Source organism: Lathyrus oleraceus, chromosome 6, assembly GCF_024323335.1.
Source record: "Lathyrus oleraceus cultivar Zhongwan6 chromosome 6, CAAS_Psat_ZW6_1.0, whole genome shotgun sequence".
In the NCBI taxonomy this organism is placed as follows: Eukaryota; Viridiplantae; Streptophyta; class Magnoliopsida; order Fabales; family Fabaceae; genus Lathyrus; species Lathyrus oleraceus.
Genome location: NC_066584.1, coordinates 418,155,380 through 418,181,633, shown reverse-complemented (window position 1 = coordinate 418,181,633; position 26,254 = coordinate 418,155,380). Strand labels below are relative to the sequence as shown.

General features: G+C 37.2%; 2 protein-coding genes across 4 annotated transcripts; one reads left to right on the top strand and one right to left on the bottom strand.

Moving 5' to 3' along the window:
- Nucleotides 1-739: 739 nt before the first annotated feature.
- LOC127096007 (uncharacterized) lies at nucleotides 740-3,658 on the bottom strand. Its single transcript, XM_051034637.1, has 10 exons — nucleotides 3,518-3,658; nucleotides 3,320-3,415; nucleotides 3,149-3,233; nucleotides 2,972-3,062; nucleotides 2,819-2,877; nucleotides 2,621-2,719; nucleotides 1,956-2,100; nucleotides 1,746-1,863; nucleotides 1,018-1,164; nucleotides 740-784 (listed from the first exon to the last, which is right to left on the bottom strand). Exons 1-10 carry the CDS (start codon nucleotides 3,656-3,658, stop codon nucleotides 740-742), a joined length of 1,026 nt encoding a protein of 341 aa, XP_050890594.1.
- A 1,260-nt stretch (nucleotides 3,659-4,918) lies between these two features.
- LOC127091229 (polypyrimidine tract-binding protein homolog 3) lies at nucleotides 4,919-9,955 on the top strand. 3 transcript variants are annotated; one of them, XM_051029798.1, is made up of 15 exons: nucleotides 4,919-5,056; nucleotides 5,617-5,684; nucleotides 6,448-6,519; nucleotides 6,637-6,713; nucleotides 6,863-6,941; nucleotides 7,245-7,368; nucleotides 7,707-7,771; nucleotides 7,866-7,915; nucleotides 8,087-8,128; nucleotides 8,218-8,269; nucleotides 8,383-8,443; nucleotides 8,543-8,556; nucleotides 8,713-8,820; nucleotides 8,893-9,036; nucleotides 9,115-9,955. In XM_051029798.1, exons 2-15 carry the CDS (start codon nucleotides 5,628-5,630, stop codon nucleotides 9,502-9,504), a joined length of 1,335 nt encoding a protein of 444 aa, XP_050885755.1. In that variant the 5' UTR covers nucleotides 4,919-5,056; nucleotides 5,617-5,627; the 3' UTR covers nucleotides 9,505-9,955. The 3 variants fall into 3 exon arrangements, with proteins under 3 accessions (XP_050885755.1, XP_050885757.1, XP_050885756.1); XM_051029800.1 differs by lacking the exon at nucleotides 4,919-5,056 and adding an exon at nucleotides 5,091-5,214; XM_051029799.1 differs by lacking the exon at nucleotides 4,919-5,056 and adding an exon at nucleotides 5,304-5,409.
- Nucleotides 9,956-26,254: the final 16,299 nt, after the last annotated feature.

The window sequence follows — 26,254 nt, the reverse complement described above, 5'->3', positions numbered from 1 at the left end:
TAGGCATGTCGCTTTAGGTGTGGACATTCTTGAGGAGATGGTTTTTGGATGACCTAAGTTTAATATGGAGATTCATCTTGAATCACCAAGCTTGATTTTTAATGTATTGATTTCATTGATTTCCTGTGGACCTAATTACCTAACTGATTACGGCTATTTAATTAATTGTTAAAATCCGGACTTTAAATAAATAACATCGGACCTCTCTTTATTATCCCACGATTACGTAATACGGTCATGTCCCGCGAACGTGGGGATACACTTAGCAAAGACCCTTCGGTTAAATCATCATAGTCCCTCGGACGTTGCCTTCGAAATTACGATTTTGTCCCTCGATGACCCTTCGGTGTAGCCTACGGTTAAATGATGATAGTCCCTTCGAATGCTAAGGTATCCTCACAACTGTTGCCTTCGATGACCTATCGATGACCCTACGATGACCCTTTGACATCCCAAGGATAAAACTACTTACTTCTCAATAGTAAGGACAGTTTTACCCTCATAAGGATAGGAAATGCCCGGAAAGACCTCGGACAGGTATAACCTTAATTGCTCATTCGTAACCTAAAAAAAAAAATACTTTTCACACCTCACACCTTTCAAACATCTTCTTTGGAAAATCACCACTTAGCATACATCCGTACTAGGATCATTGCCGAGTTCTATTTTTCTAAACTACTTTCAAAAAACTATACGAGATAACCACTTTGTATACATTCATGCAAGGATCATTACAAAGTTAAATTCTCGTTTGCAAAACACTTTTCACACATTTCTCAACCACCTTTTTCAAACTCGAAAACATAAATGATTGAGCAATTAAGAGCCCATGGATAACCATGGATACAAAGGGTGCTAATACCTTCCCTTTGTATAAAGTACCTCCCGAACCTAAGAATTTAAAATTAAGGTCTTTCCTGTTCTTTTCCGCCTTTCCTTATGGGATAAAAGAAAAGTCGGTGGCGACTCTTGCTAACCGCGACATTGCGATTACAAATCCGATAAAGTCCAGTTCACCGTATGACAGACATCTTTCAGCAACTTTGTGGAGGATAACTGAACATTCTCCATATCATCTACTGAATTAGTTGATGACCTTTTAGAAGGAGTGAGGCCCGAGTTTTCACCAGCAAGATCATAATCAGTTGAGGCAGAGATAGTTTCCTGCGTAGAGATTGAAATATGGTATTTAAGAACCAATTATCATAATAAATATAGAATAAATCATTAGCAAACAAAAAACATAATGAAACAAAGCAATCACAAACTACAAATGAAGGATATAGGAATAACATTATATAATCAATCGCAAGTTCATCATTCATGGATGACTCATAGATTTATAGTTTGGATCTATGCTGAAAAATATAATTAATATAAGAGATCAATTTATAATAAAGTATCTAAACATATAAGTATTATGATATAAGAGTACCTCTTCACACTTAAAATGTTCTCTAATTTTCTGAATAGACTCATCGCTATCTCTAAACCAACAACAGACATCCGCCCATACTTTGGTTGAAAGACGACTCTTATTGCCAACTTTTTCTTCAACATTGCATCCAGTGGATATAGGTATGATAAAGGATTATCTTTACTAGTCTAACACTATACAAACAATTATATATATATATATATATATATATATATATATATATATATATATATATATATATATATATATATATATATATATATATATATATATTTCATATTTAAATAAGAAATTGAGTACAAAATACATAAAACTCTGTCTTGAGCTCAAAGGCAGATTTTCCAATCAATTTGACACATTCATTGTCACAAAAAACAAACTTGGACATGTGTTTTTCATCAACAACATGAACGTTAAGTTTGTATCTAATTAAAGATTAAGTATAAAAATAATAAGTAAGACATTGCATAATCTTCAATATTATGAAAAGTATATAACCAATAATGAAAAAACACACCTTGGAACAGGTTCATCAGTCTCATGATTTGAGAAACACCTCAACTTTCCATCTTTAAGTGAAACACTTTTGGTACATTGACTACAACCATCATAGTACCATCCAAATTGACCAACTTCAAGTTTATCTAAAGTAGCAATAATGACTACAACCATCATGATTTAGAAAAATGATGAGATAATGAAAAAACAGTAAATCTAAAATTTAAATCCCCGTGTACCAACATACATTTACAAATTAAAGATTAAAGATCTCAAAACGACTTACTACTCGTGCTTTCCATATAAACTTATCAAGGTCCGAATACTGAGAATTTTGAGTCATATCACCTTGCAATGTAGATACTGATAATAAAGGAATCTCCCTTTGAAACAGGAATTCGCTAAAGCACCAAATGAATGTCAGACAAAAATCCAGAGCATATCATGAGTTATACTATATAAGATAATATCGATATGACAAAACAACCATATGTCTTTGAACTTCATAATCTCATTTATGCTAACATCAATGATTGTTAACTTTGTGTCATTCCATGCGTTGGAAATAGTCAGAGGAAAACTTCCTATAAATTTGTACATTAGCATATTGTAGTTCAGATATATTAGAAATAGAGAAAATTTATTGCACTATTGTAGTGTTTTCCAAATAGCTAACATGAATACCTTTAGCTCTCTTGATTCTTGTATTTTGCAGTAGTAGAATGACATGATCATATTCATTCTTATTGTTATGGTAATTGCAAAACTGTGATGCAAGCTCACCTCAAAGAGTACAATGAACCACAAACCTAATACAGCAAAATAATAGAGCATACATGTTTATAGTTAAACAAAGAGTTCAATGAAAAACAAACCTAATACAGTAAAAGAATAGAGCATAAATGCTTATAGTTAAATAATCCAACCGAAATTTAACCAAACTATTATGTAATATTCATAAAATCAATAAATAATCAAACCATAATGTAATATTCATAAAATTATTAAATCCTAACATGAATAATGTGGGAATACCTCATGTCTGTTATGATAAAGACATCTTTGTTTTTGTTATTTGTAGCATTCAATTGAGTATGAATAATTTCATGCACTCCTCCAATCACATCTACAAAAAAATTAAATAATTAAATAAAATAATCAAAGTTGAACTGACAATAGGTGAAAACAACAAATATTAACTCAATCGATTACCAACTAAGATTTTCAGTTGAAACTTTCCCGCAAGTATATCAGGCAAGCTTATTAAGTTCAAATGGCATAGGAATATTGGGCAAATCTGAAATCTTGGTAGAAGATGCACCACAAAATATCAACTTGAAATTATGAGTGGTTTGTTTTGAATGAGAAATCATTTTTAGCAACCTTGAAATTCTGCATGATGTATGTCTTTCCTACAGTAAGAGTATTCTTATGCTTCTGAACCAAATATGGTGGTATAATAACTTGGATCATGTCACACTGGTAAATCAAAAAAATAAAATATACGACATGAGATACAAAGAAACTTATTGTTTGAAATCAGATACAATTAGTAATTGTAAGGAGAGATAAAGCTGATACCTTTGCATAAATTATCACCATTTCCAATTGCTCTTTTTTAGACTTGCTTGTTATAGACCACAAATCTCTAATCCTAACAACAATCTTCCACAAATCTTTTGAGTCATTGATATCCCTAATATCTTCAATTGAATGTGCCATTAGTTGCAACAACAACAATGATTTCATAATATTTCTAACTTGATTCAAAACGAACAACAATATGGACAAATAAATGATTGAAAATGAACAACAAATGGGTCAAAGAAATAATGCATGAAAGCAACTGCAAATAGCATAGCATCGTTCACATGCGTGATATAGAACATACTATGATGAAGATTGCAGAACATCGAGTTGATATGAAAGGAAGAACGAAAGCTTAATACATAATATGCTTCAACTTCGTGCAAATGGTGCAATGTGACCTTCCGTCTCCCGCTCCTTTAAGGTCCTACAAATGGTGCAGATGAAAAGTAATTGATGATTTTAGGATAATGTTTAAATATTGTCTGTTAGTGTATTTCAGTTTCATCATTGGTCGCAGTTGAGTTCTCAATCCATGTATGCTGTATAGAGTATAGTGAAATAATTTTTTGAAATAGAAAATGAAATGTGACCTTTTAAAATGTGCACAAAGTTATGTGAAGTTAATAATTATCAAAAGTAAAAATGAATGAAAATAGTGGTAATTTAGTGTTAAAGAAGTATTAATTATGGGTGATATAATTAATCAAAATTAACTCATAAAATCAATCAACTTATACTTAAAGAAAAAATGGTGATTATGAAAAATCAGAGCCTAATATTTTAGGTCTGATTGTTTTAGTTTTAAAAAATGTTTTTTTTTTATATTTTTAAAAATGAATTTTATAAAATTGTTTTTCAAAATATTACAAGCCCTTTTATATTTGTTTTTTTTATAAATTGAAAGACTAATTTTGACATCCTATAATAAAAATATACATTATTGAATATCAAAACAAATCGAAATTGCAAATTTTTTTTAAAAAAATTGTATCTCAAAAATATTTTTTATAAAAAATTATTTGAAATAGCTTCAAAATTAAGTGATTTTTTGAAATTTCGATATAAAAAATATTTTAATAAAATAATAAAATATCTAAAATAACATTATAAAAATAATGATTCAAATCAAATTCTCATTTAAAACTTTTATAAAAAAATTATAAATTTTTTTACCCAAATTATATTACACTATAAAAATTATTTAAAAAAAAAATCAAAACAACCTGACTCTATTTATTATTAAATAGATAATAGATGAAACAAAACTTATTAAATAGATATTAGATGAAACAAAACTAATCCTTGTCACTGGCTTGGTGGTAGTGCACAATTATGGGCATAAATGTCCAAAAAATAAATGGATAAGTATGCAAAGTGGAGGGGACCAATCTTCAAACTTTGAGCCTTAAATTCAAACTTAGGTTATCTATTATCTCAATCTCATTCATATTAACAAACGTAACATAACATACATAGGGTTAACTTAACAGATTCACCACATTCTACGTGCCTCACTTCTCTCTCTCTCAGGCAAGTTCTCTCTCTTCCTCTCTCTTTTTGACTTTAGATTTTACGATTTACGGCAAAATTGGGGTTCTGAGCTCAAATTTGTACATGACCAATTTTCATTTTTAATCTCTTTTACCTCTCTCTGATTTGCGTATTCCTAAGATTCGCTCTCCAATTGGGTATGCCACTTTCATCAGAGTTTGAGATAAAAATATCATTTTTCTTTATATTGTACTTTGTCTGTGATATCTCAAGATTTATCTACTGGCATTGTGATTTGATTGTCGTCGTGATTTAGTCCAATTTGGTTTCGAAAGAAAATCAGAAAAGTGATTTTTTTAAAAGCTTTTTTGGGGGTTTTATTCAGTTTCAGAGTGAGATTTTCAAATGTCTATTTTTATTACTTTACTTCTGTTGCATACTTGCAAATGGATTCAGACTTGAGAACTGTGTGAATTTGATGATAGTGATATCCATAATTTGAACAATTAAGAATGATTTGAAGTGATTTAGTATTGTTGTTATTGATATTTTTACAGGTTGGTTTAAACTACCGTTAATCTTTTATATGCTTTTTACAGGTTAGTTTACCATGACGGAACCTTCCAAAGTCATTCATGTTCGAAACGTGGGGCACGAAATATCTGAAGTACTTCCCGGCTCTCACTTTCTTTCTCTATTGCTGAATGTCTTTGTTGTTTGTACCTATTTGTTTTGTTAACATGATACTTATGACTATGCTACGGCTTGATTGCTGTAACCTTTTTTTGCAAACGTCAAAGAGGGTGGGTGAAAAGGGTCATTCTGGAAACCATATCTCAGGAAATTAATGTCTTAGAAACTTCTTCTTAAGGGTCGTTGTGGAAATCGTATCTCAGGAAAGTAATGTCTTAGAAACTTCTTCTTAAGGGTCATCCTGGAATCCAATATGATTGTGCTTTGTGACCATATTTTGTTAGCTCTAATGCCAAGACTAGATTTATTCTGAATCTGTAGATCTTGTCTCTTGTTCTGCTTCTATTCTTTCTCTTATGTCCATTTGATGGTACCTTCATATTGGTATAAGTTTATGCCTAGATAGGTGGTCCTTTCGCTGAATGGCTCAAGCATATTCTCTCAGTGTGTGTGCTTGTTTTATTTTATCACTTTTTCTTAGACCATGATCGGCATTTATTTTACTCTATTGCAGCTTTCTGTCCACATGATTGGATAAGAAATGAATGGAGTTGGAATTAATATTTGAACTCATGAGTTTAGATTTTAATGTGACGTCTTAGCGGTTAGCAAAAAATGAACTATGTTGCAGTTACAGTTATAGGCACTATTTTTATGTTATTACACTGAAATGTTATTTGAGCTCTTTGTTTCAGAAGTTCCTGAAAGATTTGTAACTTTTTCCCTTTTGATTGCAGAATGATTTACTTCAGCTATTTCAACGTTTTGGAGTAATAACCAAGCTTGTGATGTTGCGTGCAAAAAATCAGGTTTTCTCTTTCACACCTTTAATTAAAAGTGCTTGTTTTCCTTGGAATTTTAAGGTGCTTCATTTCATCATGTTTTTATTTGTACAATACCACAATTGGTGCGCGCTGTATTTGCAGGCACTTATCCAAATGCAAGATGTTCCTTCTGCAATAAGTTCTTTACAATATTATGCAAATACTCAACCTAGCATAAGGTACAATTAGCTTGCTTTACATGATTTCGATGACTATTGTTTTGATATCTTGATCTTTGACATTATATACAGAGATTGCAATGCTCTATCTATTCCGATTGATATTAAAATTGCCCGAATAATCTAATTATCTTTATATTTTATGTTAGGGGGAGGAATGTTTATGTCCAGTTTTCCTCTCATCAAGAGCTAACAACAGTAGATCAAAGCCAAGGACGAGGAGATGAGGTTAGATTTTTTAGTTTACGTTTCAGAACTGAAAATTGCATGCTTCATGTTGTTGATTGCTTACAAAATATACATAATTGGATTTGTACTTTATGTTTTCTGTGATATATCCCCCTACATCTTTTTGTATCAGTTAATCTCAGGCCATTACATTTCTGTGGGCTCAGTCTGTAAAATTTGTATTCTATGAATCTATAGTTATCATTTTCTCTTTATCATATACTTCTCTATTTATTCTCCTTTCTCTCTATCTCTTCTCTTTCTCAATGCTGTCTTGCTGTTTGGAACCCTTTGGATGCACAGCCAAACCGAATTCTCTTAGTTACAATTCATCACGTGCTCTATCCCATAACAGTGGATGTACTGTATCAAGTTTTTTCTCCTCATGGATCTGTGGAAAAGATTGTGACATTTCAGAAGTCAGCTGGTCAGATTCTCTCAGATTTCTCCCTTTCTCTTCTTTCTTTCTGTTTTTAAGTTTTTCTGAATTTTAACTGAGTGGATTGGGATTATATTTTACCATGCAATATTTTTTGTCTGATTCAAGTAGACACTCACGCACGGGCGCACACACCTTCACCCCATTAATACTTGGACACTCTGACACCATTAATAACTTAGAAAAAATGATATTGCTGATCCAACGGTTGAGCAATAATCATGTACGTCAATAAATTTGTGTAGAGTTTCATAAACTTTTAATTTAACACCAATAAGTTATGTGTTTTACTAATTTTTTTTATCATATGTTTGCCAACTTTGTAGGCTTTCAGGCTCTCATCCAGTACCAATCACAACAGAGTGCTATTACTGCGAGAACCGCACTTCAGGTTCTTTAACATTTCCTTTATGTTTGGGGTTTTAAAGGACTAGTTACTTCTAGTTTTGTTTCTAAATACTAATTAAAATTTTGGAAATTTCTAGGGTCGCAATATTTATGATGGTTGCTGTCAGCTGGACATTCAATTCTCAAAGTAGGTTAAATTTCTCTAAATAATTTGTGTTTTTGGCGTTTGGATTTATATTGTTAGTTATCTAACTTATGTTATGCTTGTGTTTGAGTCAATTTGTAACACATGAATCTTCTTACTTTCTCTTATTTACTTTAATTTCTTATATGGACATTTAATTGATCTCATTTACAGCCTTGATGAATTACAAGTGAACTACAATAATGACCGATCAAGGTGATTCAGTGTCTTTTACTCTTTTTTAATCACTTAATCACTATTTTATCATATCACATTTTAGCTGACTTACTCCGCATCTTTTGCAGAGACTTCACAAACCCTAGTCTTCCTACAGAACAGAAAGGCAGACCTTCACAAGTATATGCTACGTTTGGCATTTTATTTATCTATTTATGAATCACATCTTCTTCTGGATATTGTGAAGTGCGTTCTAATAGCCATTTTTTTACTCAATATCTTCTGTGAAACAGCTTGGATATGGTGATGCAGGAAACATGTATGCTGGTGTTCAGGGTTCTGGAGCCAGAGCAGGTGCTTAATTTTAACTGCTTTGAATGGTTTATTTTGTTTTCAGATTGTGTTATTTGTTAGTGTGTGTACTAATTTATATCCTTTTCCCCCTCCTTCCAGGTGGATATCAGCAGGTGCGTATTTTCAGATCAAGTTGAAGTCCCAATTTGATGTTATACTGGCAGGATTGAATGTTATCATTTTGTAGCTTATGAGAAGCACTGTTAAAAATGATGTTAGGTCGCTCCTTGTGATGGTTAAATCGTGTAATTATGTTTTTTGAAGTGTAGATGCCCAATGCCGCCGCCATTGCAGCTGCTTTTGGGGGAGGTTTGCCTCCAGGAATAACCGGGACAAATGATAGGTGTACACTTCTTGTCTCAAATCTTAATCCTGAGGTAAGTGCTTTCTGTCTTCTATCTAATCCCCCGCCATCTCAGTCTATTTACCTTGAAATTTGTTTATCTCAGAGAATCGACGAGGACAAACTGTTCAACTTGTTCTCCCTTTACGGGAACATCGTGAGAATTAAACTTCTACGCAATAAACCAGATCATGCACTTATCCAGATGGGAGATGGTTTCCAAGCTGAACTGGCAGTACACTTTCTGAAGGTTTGTTTCATGTCCACCCCACATACCTGGTTTTCAATTTCTAAGATCGTGATAAACATTTTCAACTATGACATGTAGGGAGCCATGTTGTTTGATAAGCGGCTCGAGGTGAACTTCTCAAAGCATCCAAACATAACCCAAGGTGCTGACACACACGATTACAGCAACTCAAATCTCAACCGTTTCAACCGAAATGCTGCTAAAAATTACCGTTATTGCTGCTCGCCAACAAAGATGATCCATTTATCCACACTTCCACAAGACATCACTGAGGAGGAGATTGTGACCCTTCTAGAGGAGCATGGAACCATTGTCAATAGCAAAGTCTTTGAGATGAATAGTAAGAAACAAGGCCTGGTTCAGTTTGAGACCGAGGAGCAGGCTACCGAAGCCCTCGTGTGCAAGCATGCCACCTCACTTTCCGGCTCGGTAATCAGGATCTCTTATTCTCAGTTGCAGAATATATGAAACTTAACAATGTTAAGGATCCCAGACAACAACGGCCGGAGTAATGGTTGCTAAGTTAATTAGAGACAAGGATTCTGAATTTGGAAGGATTTTTTATATGCAGATAGATGATGATCTTCTTCATTATCTTGTAATGGTGGCTTTGATTGCAAATTTACTGTTGATAATCTCACACTCCCCGACTCTTTTCCCCCTTAATCATTTTCTTTTCTCATCTCCATTGCTCTTATCATTTCTTTAGATTACTAACATAATGTAGGGTAGGTGTAGATTTTGTGATTGGTGAAAGTTGAGTCTTGAGGAATAGGAAGGTGGGGAAATCACTGCCTGATTTTTACCACCTTTATTTATTTTTTGAATCATTCTTGTATTTTGGCCAAAATATGCCATTATGTATTCTCAATCCATAAGAGTTTTTAGTCCAATTAAGTAAGAAGCTGATTTTTGTTTTTCTGAAGTGTTCTATAGTTTTACTCCATCCTTTTCCACCTACATAATTTCTTCTTCATCTAACATCTCTTCTTCATCTCCTATTATCTTCCTTTCTTCTCTCATCCTTGCATGCCCACAATGATTGAAAACACATTAATTGTTTCTCCTCTAGAACCGTTTCTCAACCCCCTTTTCTCCCTCAATCAGAAGCCTACTCAACCCTCATTAGTCATTTAATGGAATTAAGGATGGCAATGGGTAGGGTCGTCTATATCCACATGTATGAATACTCAAGTATTTATTCATATTGTTAATAAAAAATAATCAATCAATTATAATTTATCATGTCATTTTAAGTTTTTAATATTAAAAATAATTCAAGAATATTATTATCGAGTTAAGAAATAAATAAGCATTTATATTAAAAGATAAAAAAGTTTAATAGTGATTTATTTAATAAAATTGATAAATTAACCTATATTAATATAAATATATATTGTGAATTTATGATAAACTTGTTTAAATAAATGTAAATGGATATGCAGGGTATGTGGTTGACAGAGAGTAATGTGTAAAGTAAATGTTGGGATTGATTAAAAATATTATATTCTCTTTCGAATTCTTTATCTAATATTGTTTGGTAATTCTGTTTTAACATATAATTGTTTTTCTAATTATTATAAGTAATTAGCAAAATAATTATCCTCTATTTCTTGGTGCGTACTCTTATTTTTCAATTGCAACCCCCTAATGTTTATGGTGAGTTCGTGATTAACAAAAATTGATCGGTTGCTAATTAATATACCACAAGCAACAAATACCCTATGTCAAACAAAATTAGAGGTTGGATAATAAAGTGAGATACAATTGCACAATATATGGTTGGTATTCATCAATCAACTCATTCATGAATGAATCAACGCACTAAGTCTAATCTTTATCAAATCATAAAAGTATTACAACTATATGTCAAAATACTAAATAAATTACATTGATCAAATAGGTTTAAGACAAACTCATCTAAAATAGCTTAATCTAATGAAATTAGTCACACAGTTTACAACTATTCATAAGAAAAGAGATTTGAGGAAGGGGAAATTACATTACAAGCAAATGAAATGACTCCTATGATGATCATCAACCTGGGAGCTTTAAAGAAAACAAAACCTTGAATCGTAGAAATTGCGCCGCGGTGGCTTTTCATCATGGAGCGACTAATAACTTAATTGATGTGGAAAATATTGAGAAATAAATGTGAATTGTGTGTAGAAACAAGTGTAAGTTCTAAGTCCCACATTATTTAAAAAATGGAGGTTGAACACTTTATAAGTAAGATGACTCATACACCTATCACCTTAAGATTTTGGATGAATATGCGGTGTCTCTCTCACTTGTTTGGGTGAGTCTTTAACCTTTAGATGAATGTTTGACTCAATGTGAATGCTTCCCATCATGATGACCCATTAGTGGTATCAGAATCCGGTTCGAGTAAGGGATCGACTCCTTGTATCGAAAGTCTTCTTAACATGGTGGTCAACCGACGTGTTTCGTTGAAGTGCCCATGACGAGATAAGTGAAGGAGAATTGCGGTCCAAAACGCAGCGGAAATTAAAATTTTCTCCTTTAGAGATCCTTACGAATGGTCATGATCAGTGATAGAATATTTACCTCTTATGACGATTGAAACCTTTGGTGCAGATCTCTTGTGACAATCAAAACCTTTGATGCAGATCCACGAAGCGATCACGAACGTTGAACGATGACAACGTCTCTACTCAGTCCACACGAACGGGTTCCTTCAATCTCAGTGCTAGCTGGTACGAATGAAGGCTTTGAGTGAGAGAGAGAGAGTGAGCGAAAACGAAAATAATGCAACCGCAATCAATGCTTCTGCACAAGGGTTCTATTTATAGAACCACTTGTGTGGGCTTCAAGCTAAAAAGCCCACTTAAGTGTATTTTGGCCCATATCTTATAATATGCCCAAAATCACTTAAGCCCATGGTACCTTACCATATTTCGTATTCTACTCAAGTACACCGTACCTTACGATGTTCTATAATTCACTTAAGGGCACCGTACCTTACGGTATTCCTTAGTTACTCTATCTCTCATCAATCCGTCCTTTGTGTGTGACCCTGTAGGTTTTCGTGACGTTGGCAATTATATTAAATCGCGCATTTAACATAATAAACAGTGAGCGGTATCTAGCAACACATCACTGCTACCCAAGACACGAAAATGTCATGTGATCTGACAAAACCTCCTGTGATAATAATTATGTGTACAATTACCCTTTTGCCCTTATGTCTATATTGAACACTGTCGCATCCGCGAAAAACAACCGGCGGGCTGAAACAAAAACACAACACAGAGCCGCCACTGCGCGTTATTTATCCCAAGATAGGGAAAGGAAACGCTCAGAGAAACCTGGAAAGGAAATGGTCTCGCGACCAAAGAGAAAGGGTAAGGGAGTCGGTTACGCAAGGGGAAGGTATTAGCACCCCTCACGTCCGTCGTACTCGACGGGATCCACGTTCTAAGAAAAGAAAAGGTTGCTAAAATAAACAGACAAACATCATACACACACGCTAAGACAACACAGGTGGGGTTAGGAGGAAGAGAGCTCGATAGGACGTCGCATCCTATGCCTACGTATCTCGTCTGGAACGAGAATCAGAGCTGCCGTAGTTCGGCTCACGCACGCCAAACAAGCAAACAAACACACAGGCAAACTTGGAGCCTGAATGCCAATCATTGGACTTACATCAGCATCCGAACCAAAACGCGCACAAAACGGCAAACGTGGAGCCCGACCGTCAATCACTGGACTTACATCGGCATCCAAACCAAACACACAATCAGATAACAAGCAAACGCACACAAAAAGAAAAAAAGTGTCCGGAGAGGTCTCGCACGACCTCCTGCCTACATACCTCGTCTGGAACGAGGATCAGGGCGATGTAGTTCCCCCTCAAGGGAAAAAAACTCTAGCTAGAAACCCAGGGAAGACACACTACCAGGGAGCTGTACTCGAGCCTAGTGTTTTCATGCATCATTACCCTACGTTGAGGTTTCTACCTACTTGCACAACTGCAAGCTAATCCTATCCAGGAAGAAAGCAAGCATACAAGCATACAAGCAAACAGAGCAAACAAATATTCACAAAGCACACACTATAACCAGTCAAGTGAGGCTCAAACAATGGGTTTGACTGCCGAAGCAAGTCATCTGTACATGGGTAGTATTCGCTCTTAACCTTGCCATTGCGGGGCTAAGGTGAAGCAGATGAAAGGTGAGTGAAGATTAGACTTCACAGCTCTTATCCCTAACCAGGGAGAGCTTCAGACAAAGGAGCGTGGGTCCAGAATGGAGGGACCCTTCTACGCTCAAAGACTCTGACTCGATTGTGCAACAGCACAAGATCTTGGGTTTGTGTCCCAATGCATCAACACACAGCCGTGTGAGCAGAGGGACGACTCACAGAATAGTGGGGGATAGATTGCATATCCCTTTGATCCACCAATTGCCTCATAGAGGTCTTTACCTGCTTGGCACAAATGTAAACAACCACAAACATCGCCTCTTAAGGAGGACTTCAGACAGTTGCCTGGCCAAGTAACAGGCCAGGTCTTCCAGACTACATGAAGAATAGAAGTCCTACCTCAAGTGGTTTAAAAACCAAGCAACAGCAAGCAAGTTCTTAAAGAACTGTAAGCGACTAAATGTACCTGAAATCAATCAAGTATCATCAGTACTCAGACAGACAAACAATAACAGCAAATGTCAATCTATACAGACAACACAATTTAATGCACACAAGTGCAAGCTATAAGCTCAAGCTCAAGCTTCACAACCTACAAAACAAAGTCATGTTAGTTCACAACACCAAACAATCTCAATTCAAATTGCCTTGAAGCAATCTCCTTAAGCATTATGTATTTCATCCTGAAAAGCCAAACCAAATGTGAGAAACTAGACCACTAGGCCAAGCCTAGGGTCCAAAAGGGAGAAAAAATTCTAAACAGCAAGTAATTCTCAACCAAAATCAAATTAACACAAATAGAAAGCCAATGCAATTGGTCCCATGCTCATACCATTCACCATTATCATTTCATGCACAATTTGGTACAAACTAGGTCAAATACAACACCAAATGTCCAAACAGAATAACTTCAATAAAAAGCATACCAAAACAATTCCAAAAATCCTCAAATAATTCACACCTAAACAGGACTTATTCAAGGTATAGCATGTCAATTTTCAGCTCAATTGGACAAAAGGAACTAGGCCAATGAAAATCAAGAAATCCAGACACAATTATTCAAGGCAATTCATAGCACCAACACATGCATTCACTTCAAAAATTCATAAAACAGTGACAACATATTAGAAATGAATGGGACCAAAACAGTGATGTCCTACAATGTGTCTATAATCAGCATACCAAATTTCATATTCATCCAAAACCATATGAGAATTTCACAAAAGATATACCAACATGTGTCACACAAGGTTGCACAATGAACCAACAGAGAAGAAAAATATCAATCAAATGGAAAATGCCATAGAAAAATCCATAAAAAATCACATGTTATCTTAACATATCAATGATCATCCACACAAAATTTCAACTCAATCAAACAAACATAGGTCATGCAAATAAATTCATGAAGTTGACCTAGCTAGGTGTGACACAAATTGTCACACCTAGATTCAAAAAATCATATCTCAATCATCAGGTATCCAAAAATCACAAACTTTATATGTAAATCACCATCAACATGTCCAGAATGAGCACAAAAAATTTCAGGAATTTCTTTAAATGTATGAGCATTTCACAATGAAAATGGCAAAACATGTAAAAAATACACACAAGTCAAAGATCCCTAGGCCAGGTCAACATTTTACCATGCACAACTTGTGAAACCATGCCTATAAAATTCTAGGGAAAAATTGGAATCCATCAAAAAATCCTCACTATTTTTGGACTAGTCATTATTTTTTTTATGATTTTTCAAAGTTTGGTTGAATTATTAAATAATTATTGAGTGTTTTAATTAATTAAACAGGATTCAATGGCATTATCGTAATTATTGAGTCCAAGGTCCAAAACTCCGCGTTTCACTAATTGGCATGTCACGCTGTGAGTGGCTGGAAACGGAGGGAAACTACTTTTCAAATTGGCAACGCGTTTCAACGGATCAAACGCACAAAAAAAATCCAGAAAATCTTCATCATCAACATCATTTTTCCAGAAACGCCATGAACATCAAGAACATCGAAACTCCATGAAAATCATCATGCGTATAATCATTGGAAAGGTCTGAGCAAGAGGATCACGAATATGCACATGATTTTACCTAATTCTTCCTAAATCTCACGGATCGACCAAATTAGGTTTTGACATCACAACTTCAAATCGAAATATCTCTCTCTACAATCATCCATTTCAAAAACTAAAGGCATCACAATCATCTATGTTGAACACTCTATAAAACGCATACAACAATTAAAGAAATCATGAGGTTCGATTTGGCACCTTAATTCGAAGTCAGTGATGAATCTTGAAGCCTTGGCGCGTGTTGATCCAAAACAGATGCAAGAGGAGCTTCAGGATGTTGACTGGAGGTATTAGGTTGATCCAATGTAGCTTCTAGTGGACAGAATTTCAATTTGCCATGGATGCATCAAGAATGGACAGTGGAGATTCGTGAGGATTTTGATGTTGCTTTTCCAAAACAGTTGAAGAAGGAGATGAATGGAGAAGGCAGCAAAAAGAATCACACGATTTGATGAAGAATTGGAAGAGTTTTGTGGAATTTTGCTCTTGAATGTTCTTGAGCTTTTGGAGAGTTTGGAGGGAAAAGTTTGTTGAATTTCTTGTGAAATGTGATTCTGATCCAAAGTTAGTTATGATTAGGCTCTTATACTTCCACTTAATCACACTCTTAATCATGAATTAACCAAAATGAAATGTGATTAGCAAAAATGCATTTTACTAAACAAGGGCAAAATGGACTTTTCACCCTGGGGCCCATGACAGCTGTATGACAGCTCACACATCCTCAAAATGCCATTTGTGATGTGTTGGCACTTGTCTCATGGCAATTGGCCTTGTGTAACTCATTTTCAACATGCTATGCCAAAATTTGCATTTTCAAGTGAAGTTCAAAAGTGCCTTTGCCAAATATTGGACTTTGGAAGTTTATGACAGTTGAGACAATTTCTAATTTGCATTTGTGAGGTGTTGCAAAAATCCCCATACCAAAATTCCCATTATTTCTCAACTTGGACCATTTTGCCCTTGGACTTTTAACTATACACTTGAAAATTGACTTTTTGCATTGACCATTTCTGATGAATTCCAATTATGCACCATGAAAGTACATGTCAAATGGAGTTTGCACATAAAAAGATCACTCAATTTGGACACTCCATGTGGAAGTTATGCCACTTTGATTATGGGTCATTTTTGGAATTGAATGGACCATAACTTGTCAACCATACATGGGAATTTCAAGTTCTTGGACTTTTTGGAAAGGTGAGACCAAGATCTACAACTTTCATGTTGAACAAATTTTCATTTGAAGCTTCCTTGGACATGTAATTTTGAGGTCAAAAACTTTCCATTTTTGGAAACTTCCATTACAAGTCACTTTCTATTTTTGGCAATCTTTGTCCTGACTTTATTTTCTTCATTCTTGAGCTTTGACATGTCCAATAACACTTGTTCCAACATGAATGAAGTGTATCCAACTCTCTCCCACCTCCAAATCCATTAAATCAAGCACAGTTGACCACATTTGACTTTTCAACTGATAGATGAATTTGGCAATACATTGATCAATCTGAGCCCCAATCCTCTGATGAAATGGCTCAAGGGTGAAACTCTAGCCTCCATAAGCTCAATACAATCACATGTTGATCCCCATATCAATCATAGACCCCATCTCCTTGCTATGCCCTGATTGGCCCAATGCAACTGATTAGGGTTGACCAGTGGTCAAAACCCTAATCTCAAGGAATCTGATCCAACACTTGATGATGACAAACCATGATGATGATGATGAATCATTGCAATCAAGATGAAGACCAATCTCCTTGAGAACCACAAAACCCTAATTTGGACCTCCACATCCTCAGATGATTGATGACCAGTCCAATGAAACCCTAGCTTGCACATAACCTCTTCATCTCCTGATCAAGACTTGTGAGAATGGCTTGCACAATGTAACCACATGATATGCAATATGCAATGCCTAATGACCTAAAAAATGATATGCAAATATGTTACGCTAGTCCCAAGAGAGGAGGGCAAATTTTGAGGTGTTACAGCTGCCCCTATTCAATCCACTGTGAATCTGTCGATATGAACAGCCTCGGCTTTCAGATGATCAGGATGAAAAGTGATTGAATACCAAGAACAGACGAACAATTTGCACTCTGATGGAAAATAATTAACAACGCCTGTCAGAATCGGCGAAGAAACAAACTTGAAACAAAACCCATCTGGTACGGAGAAAGCTCGGCTTGATCACCGAAACAGCAAAGTCGACCTGGATACCAAAATAAATGGTAACACAGGGATAACTATGGCCTGAACACCACACATCCGCTGGGGATTATTATTCCTCTCTTTTTTATGCTTTTCTTGAACCCCGAAATTTCTGATAATCTCTCTTTTTCTTATTTTCTTGAACCCCGAAATTTCTGATAATCTCTCGTGATAATTCCGCTGGCAACGTCGGAAATAACACCAAACACCACTCTGAGGGCGACATGTCAGAGGGTATACCTTCACAAAGGAAGGTAGCATGTGTATCTCTTCCTCAGAAGACACCTATAACGACCTCCATTGGCATCCGCCAAAGTCTTAGGTGACACATGAACAGAAGATAATCCTGCGGACCTCATCCTGGATATAATCTCCAACTCCAATCTCCATTTGAACCCCAGAAAATGCCTCAGCATTTCCTCTTCTCCATTTGAACCCCATTCTCCAGAAAACACCTCGTGTCTCCTTTTCTCCATTTGAACCCCGGAATTGCGCTGATCGCGTAACGTCCTTTGATGTTATTTCCATCTCTGCTCGATAGAAAAATTTCCTCCAATATCGCACTACTGGGGAACACTGCCGATCTGACATCCAGATGCTAAACTCCTCAGAATAACCCCTTCAACCAGACACTGACTGATGACTGGGAAGAAACTCGACGTTTACTGGACATCGAACAATGATGTTTACCTGACACCAAAGAGAGCTCGACCAGACACTTACTGATGACTGGGAGAAAACTCGACGTTTACTGGACATCGAACGATGATGTTTACCAGACATCGAACAATGATGTTGACAGGACATCAAACAAGGATGTTGACAGGACATCAAACAAGGATGTTGACAGGACATCAAACAATGATGTTGACAGGACATCGAACAATGATGTTGACAGGACATCGAACAAGGATGTTGACAGAACATCGAACAAGGATGTTGACAGGACATCAAACAAGGATGTTGACAGGACATCGAACAATGATGTTGACAGGACATCAAACAAGGATGTTGACAGAACATCGAACCATGATGTTGACAGGACATCAAACAATGATGTTGACAGGCATCAAACAATGATCGACCAGACATTAAACAATGACTGGGAAATAACTCGACGTTTACTGGACATCGAATGATGATGTTTACTGACACCAAAGAAAGCTCGACCAGACACTAAACAATGACTGGGAAATACTGCTGCTCCAAAATCCCGCTGCTGAACTCCTCGGAGTATCGTCTTCACTGTCCGACAAAACCAATCCTCAAGCGGTAACCACGGCTTGAATCGCGCTGATCGCGTAACATTTCTATCTCTGTCCGACGGAAAAGAAATTCTTCCAGTATCGCACTACTGGGGAATATACCTTTGATCAAATCATGAGGCCAAACTCCTCGGAGTAACACCTCTACTTCTGGTAAAACCACCTCTCAAACGGTAACCACGGCTTGAGGCTAGCTTGTGCTTGCAATATGATGCATGATTGATTTTTTCTGCGTAATGCTCCATAATTATGGAAATGCTACGCGATTATTTATTTTTTCTATGCAATATGCTATGCTTATTTACATGATGAATGCATAAAAAAATATCCCCCTCAAGGGACTCTTCTGGGAAGCACGAGACACTCTGCTGAGGAACTCGCCAATACTCCAATCTCCACCCCGCTGGGGAATAGCATTGCTGCTGGGAAATAGGCAACCCTTGATGAGGAAACCTCCTTTGCACCCAATCCGCTCGAGAAACTGCTGGGGATAAGCACCACCCACGCTCTGTGGGGATACAACAATCTTTGACTTGCTGAGGATATAAATCTCGCCTCTGCTTCGAGAAAACCTCACAGATACCTGACGACTTCACTGGGGAAATGCTCACAGATACTCTGCTGGGAAACAGCAACCTCCAGGTCTGGCGTCTGGGGAAGCATTGATCTGACACCTGCTGGGGATAACCATCCTGACCCTGCTAGGGGAAACGAATACTACTCCGCTGGGGATTACCCACGCAATCCATAGATAGAATCAACTCAGCTGGGGATGCAGATATCAGTCCGCTACGGAAACTCATCCAATCCACTGGTAGGATGAACACTGCTGGAGATATATTTCATTGAAACCCGCTCCACTCGGGGATAGCAACCTTCTGGCCTGGCTGCTGAGGAAACACCGTTGTAAACCTACCGGGGATAACCATCCTGACTCGGCTAGGGAAGCCACAGACCTTGGATCTGCTGGGGAGTTAGTCCTCTAATTCTGCTTGGGGATATAGCTGGGGAAATGAGAAAAGTTGGTACAGAACACCTGTCGACTCGTCGAACCACGGTATCCACCTCCCAATCTCGTGTCAACTTTCCACTTTTGAGAATTCCCAGACTCGTCTGGACCTTTTCTGCTCCATCATCTTGTATTCCCCATCGCTCCGCGCTCGACGGAGATCGAACTCCTGGGACTATACAGACTTTTCAATTTTCAGACTTTGAAGAGTCTTCTTGATTAATTCCAAAGATCGTCGTACGTCTCGACGTCTTCTCTTCACCATTCTCTACCCATTCATTCGTCCCTGATTGGACCCTGCGGGGAATTTCTACAGACTTTCCAATCTTCCGATTTTGAAGAGTCTTCTTGATTAATTCCAGGATCGTCGTACGTCTCAACGTCACTTCGCCGTTCTTTCATTCATTCGTTCCTGAGCGAACTCTCTGGGGATCTGTTACAAAGCTTCCACATCACAACCTGCAAGTGAGCGAAGACAACACAGGTGGGGTTAGGAGGAAGAGAGCTCGATTACGCAAGGGGAAGGTATTAGCACCCCTCACGTCCGTCGTACTCGACGGGATCCACGTTCTAAGAAAAGAAAAGGTTGCTAAAATAAACAGACAAACATCATACACACACGCTAAGACAACACAGGTGGGGTTAGGAGGAAGAGAGCTCGATAGGACGTCGCATCCTATGCCTACGTATCTCGTCTGGAACGAGAATCAGAGCTGCCGTAGTTCGGCTCACGCACGCCAAACAAGCAAACAAACACACAGGCAAACTTGGAGCCTGAATGCCAATCATTGGACTTACATCAGCATCCGAACCAAAACGCGCACAAAACGGCAAACGTGGAGCCCGACCGTCAATCACTGGACTTACATCGGCATCCAAACCAAACACACAATCAGATAACAAGCAAACGCACACAAAAAGAAAAAAAGTGTCCGGAGAGGTCTCGCACGACCTCCTGCCTACATACCTCGTCTGGAACGAGGATCAGGGCGATGTAGTTCCCCCTCAAGGGAAAAAAACTCTAGCTAGAAACCCAGGGAAGACACACTACCAGGGAGCTGTACTCGAGCCTAGTGTTTTCATGCATCATTACCCTACGTTGAGGTTTCTACCTACTTGCACAACTGCAAGCTAATCCTATCCAGGAAGAAAGCAAGCATACAAGCATACAAGCAAACAGAGCAAACAAATATTCACAAAGCACACACTATAACCAGTCAAGTGAGGCTCAAACAATGGGTTTGACTGCCGAAGCAAGTCATCTGTACATGGGTAGTATTCGCTCTTAACCTTGCCATTGCGGGGCTAAGGTGAAGCAGATGAAAGGTGAGTGAAGATTAGACTTCACAGCTCTTATCCCTAACCAGGGAGAGCTTCAGACAAAGGAGCGTGGGTCCAGAATGGAGGGACCCTTCTACGCTCAAAGACTCTGACTCGATTGTGCAACAGCACAAGATCTTGGGTTTGTGTCCCAATGCATCAACACACAGCCGTGTGAGCAGAGGGACGACTCACAGAATAGTGGGGGATAGATTGCATATCCCTTTGATCCACCAATTGCCTCATAGAGGTCTTTACCTGCTTGGCACAAATGTAAACAACCACAAACATCGCCTCTTAAGGAGGACTTCAGACAGTTGCCTGGCCAAGTAACAGGCCAGGTCTTCCAGACTACATGAAGAATAGAAGTCCTACCTCAAGTGGTTTAAAAACCAAGCAACAGCAAGCAAGTTCTTAAAGAACTGTAAGCGACTAAATGTACCTGAAATCAATCAAGTATCATCAGTACTCAGACAGACAAACAATAACAGCAAATGTCAATCTATACAGACAACACAATTTAATGCACACAAGTGCAAGCTATAAGCTCAAGCTCAAGCTTCACAACCTACAAAACAAAGTCATGTTAGTTCACAACACCAAACAATCTCAATTCAAATTGCCTTGAAGCAATCTCCTTAAGCATTATGTATTTCATCCTGAAAAGCCAAACCAAATGTGAGAAACTAGACCACTAGGCCAAGCCTAGGGTCCAAAAGGGAGAAAAAATTCTAAACAGCAAGTAATTCTCAACCAAAATCAAATTAACACAAATAGAAAGCCAATGCAATTGGTCCCATGCTCATACCATTCACCATTATCATTTCATGCACAATTTGGTACAAACTAGGTCAAATACAACACCAAATGTCCAAACAGAATAACTTCAATAAAAGCATACCAAAACAATTCCAAAAATCCTCAAATAATTCACACCTAAACAGGACTTATTCAAGGTATAGCATGTCAATTTTCAGCTCAATTGGACAAAAGGAACTAGGCCAATGAAAATCAAGAAATCCAGACACAATTATTCAAGGCAATTCATAGCACCAACACATGCATTCACTTCAAAAATTCATAAAACAGTGACAACATATTAGAAATGAATGGGACCAAAACAGTGATGTCCTACAATGTGTCTATAATCAGCATACCAAATTTCATATTCATCCAAACCATATGAGAATTTCACAAAAGATATACCAACATGTGTCACACAAGGTTGCACAATGAACCAACAGAGAAGAAAAATATCAATCAAATGGAAATGCCATAGAAAAATCCATAAAAAATCACATGTTATCTTAACATATCAATGATCATCCACACAAAATTTCAACTCAATCAAACAAACATAGGTCATGCAAATAAATTCATGAAGTTGACCTAGCTAGGTGTGACACAAATTGTCACACCTAGATTCAAAAAATCATATCTCAATCATCAGGTATCCAAAAATCACAAACTTTATATGTAAATCACCATCAACATGTCCAGAATGAGCACAAAAAATTTCAGGAATTTCTTTAAATGTATGAGCATTTCACAATGAAAATGGCAAAACATGTAAAAAATACACACAAGTCAAAGATCCCTAGGCCAGGTCAACATTTTACCATGCACAACTTGTGAAACCATGCCTATAAAATTCTAGGGAAAAATTGGAATCCATCAAAAAAATCCTCACTATTTTTGGACTAGTCATTATTTTTTTTATGATTTTTCAAAGTTTGGTTGAATTATTAAATAATTATTGAGTGTTTTAATTAATTAAACAGGATTCAATGGCATTATCGTAATTATTGAGTCCAAGGTCCAAAACTCCGCGTTTCACTAATTGGCATGTCACGCTGTGAGTGGCTGGAAACGGAGGGAAACTACTTTTCAAATTGGCAACGCGTTTCAACGGATCAAACGCACAAAAAAAATCCAGAAAATCTTCATCATCAACATCATTTTTCCAGAAACGCCATGAACATCAAGAACATCGAAACTCCATGAAAATCATCATGCGTATAATCATTGGAAAGGTCTGAGCAAGAGGATCACGAATATGCACATGATTTTACCTAATTCTTCCTAAATCTCACGGATCGACCAAATTAGGTTTTGACATCACAACTTCAAATCGAAATATCTCTCTCTACAATCATCCATTTCAAAAACTAAAGGCATCACAATCATCTATGTTGAACACTCTATAAAACGCATACAACAATTAAAGAAATCATGAGGTTCGATTTGGCACCTTAATTCGAAGTCAGTGATGAATCTTGAAGCCTTGGCGCGTGTTGATCCAAAACAGATGCAAGAGGAGCTTCAGGATGTTGACTGGAGGTATTAGGTTGATCCAATGTAGCTTCTAGTGGACAGAATTTCAATTTGCCATGGATGCATCAAGAATGGACAGTGGAGATTCGTGAGGATTTTGATGTTGCTTTTCCAAAACAGTTGAAGAAGGAGATGAATGGAGAAGGCAGCAAAAGAATCACACGATTTGATGAAGAATTGGAAGAGTTTTGTGGAATTTTGCTCTTGAATGTTCTTGAGCTTTTGGAGAGTTTGGAGGGAAAAGTTTGTTGAATTTCTTGTGAAATGTGATTCTGATCCAAAGTTAGTTATGATTAGGCTCTTATACTTCCACTTAATCACACTCTTAATCATGAATTAACCAAAATGAAATGTGATTAGCAAAAATGCATTTTACTAAACAAGGGCAAAATGGACTTTTCACCCTGGGGCCCATGACAGCTGTATGACAGCTCACACATCCTCAAAATGCCATTTGTGATGTGTTGGCACTTGTCTCATGGCAATTGGCCTTGTGTAACTCATTTTCAACATGCTATGCCAAAATTTGCATTTTCAAGTGAAGTTCAAAAGTGCCTTTGCCAAATATTGGACTTTGGAAGTTTATGACAGTTGAGACAATTTCTAATTTGCATTTGTGAGGTGTTGCAAAAATCCCCATACCAAAATTCCCATTATTTCTCAACTTGGACCATTTTGCCCTTGGACTTTTAACTATACACTTGAAAATTGACTTTTTGCATTGACCATTTCTGATGAATTCCAATTATGCACCATGAAAGTACATGTCAAATGGAGTTTGCACATAAAAAGATCACTCAATTTGGACACTCCATGTGGAAGTTATGCCACTTTGATTATGGGTCATTTTTGGAATTGAATGGACCATAACTTGTCAACCATACATGGGAATTTCAAGTTCTTGGACTTTTTGGAAAGGTGAGACCAAGATCTACAACTTTCATGTTGAACAAATTTTCATTTGAAGCTTCCTTGGACATGTAATTTTGAGGTCAAAAACTTTCCATTTTTGGAAACTTCCATTACAAGTCACTTTCTATTTTTGGCAATCTTTGTCCTGACTTTATTTTCTTCATTCTTGAGCTTTGACATGTCCAATAACACTTGTTCCAACATGAATGAAGTGTATCCAACTCTCTCCCACCTCCAAATCCATTAAATCAAGCACAGTTGACCACATTTGACTTTTCAACTGATAGATGAATTTGGCAATACATTGATCAATCTGAGCCCCAATCCTCTGATGAAATGGCTCAAGGGTGAAACTCTAGCCTCCATAAGCTCAATACAATCACATGTTGATCCCCATATCAATCATAGACCCCATCTCCTTGCTATGCCCTGATTGGCCCAATGCAACTGATTAGGGTTGACCAGTGGTCAAAACCCTAATCTCAAGGAATCTGATCCAACACTTGATGATGACAAACCATGATGATGATGATGAATCATTGCAATCAAGATGAAGACCAATCTCCTTGAGAACCACAAAACCCTAATTTGGACCTCCACATCCTCAGATGATTGATGACCAGTCCAATGAAACCCTAGCTTGCACATAACCTCTTCATCTCCTGATCAAGACTTGTGAGAATGGCTTGCACAATGTAACCACATGATATGCAATATGCAATGCCTAATGACCTAAAAAATGATATGCAAATATGTTACGCTAGTCCCAAGAGAGGAGGGCAAATTTTGAGGTGTTACAGCTGCCCCTATTCAATCCACTGTGAATCTGTCGATATGAACAGCCTCGGCTTTCAGATGATCAGGATGAAAAGTGATTGAATACCAAGAACAGACGAACAATTTGCACTCTGATGGGAAAATAATTAACAACGCCTGTCAGAATCGGCGAAGAAACAAACTTGAAACAAAACCCATCTGGTACGGAGAAAGCTCGGCTTGATCACCGAAACAGCAAAGTCGACCTGGATACCAAAATAAATGGTAACACAGGGATAACTATGGCCTGAACACCACACATCCGCTGGGGATTATTATTCCTCTCTTTTTTATGCTTTTCTTGAACCCCGAAATTTCTGATAATCTCTCTTTTTCTTATTTTCTTGAACCCCGAAATTTCTGATAATCTCTCGTGATAATTCCGCTGGCAACGTCGGAAATAACACCAAACACCACTCTGAGGGCGACATGTCAGAGGGTATACCTTCACAAAGGAAGGTAGCATGTGTATCTCTTCCTCAGAAGACACCTATAACGACCTCCATTGGCATCCGCCAAAGTCTTAGGTGACACATGAACAGAAGATAATCCTGCGGACCTCATCCTGGATATAATCTCCAACTCCAATCTCCATTTGAACCCCAGAAAATGCCTCAGCATTTCCTCTTCTCCATTTGAACCCCATTCTCCAGAAAACACCTCGTGTCTCCTTTTCTCCATTTGAACCCCGGAATTGCGCTGATCGCGTAACGTCCTTTGATGTTATTTCCATCTCTGCTCGATAGAAAAATTTCCTCCAATATCGCACTACTGGGGAACACTGCCGATCTGACATCCAGATGCTAAACTCCTCAGAATAACCCCTTCAACCAGACACTGACTGATGACTGGGAAGAAACTCGACGTTTACTGGACATCGAACAATGATGTTTACCTGACACCAAAGAGAGCTCGACCAGACACTTACTGATGACTGGGAGAAAACTCGACGTTTACTGGACATCGAACGATGATGTTTACCAGACATCGAACAATGATGTTGACAGGACATCAAACAAGGATGTTGACAGGACATCAAACAAGGATGTTGATAGGACATCAAACAATGATGTTGACAGGACATCGAACAATGATGTTGACAGGA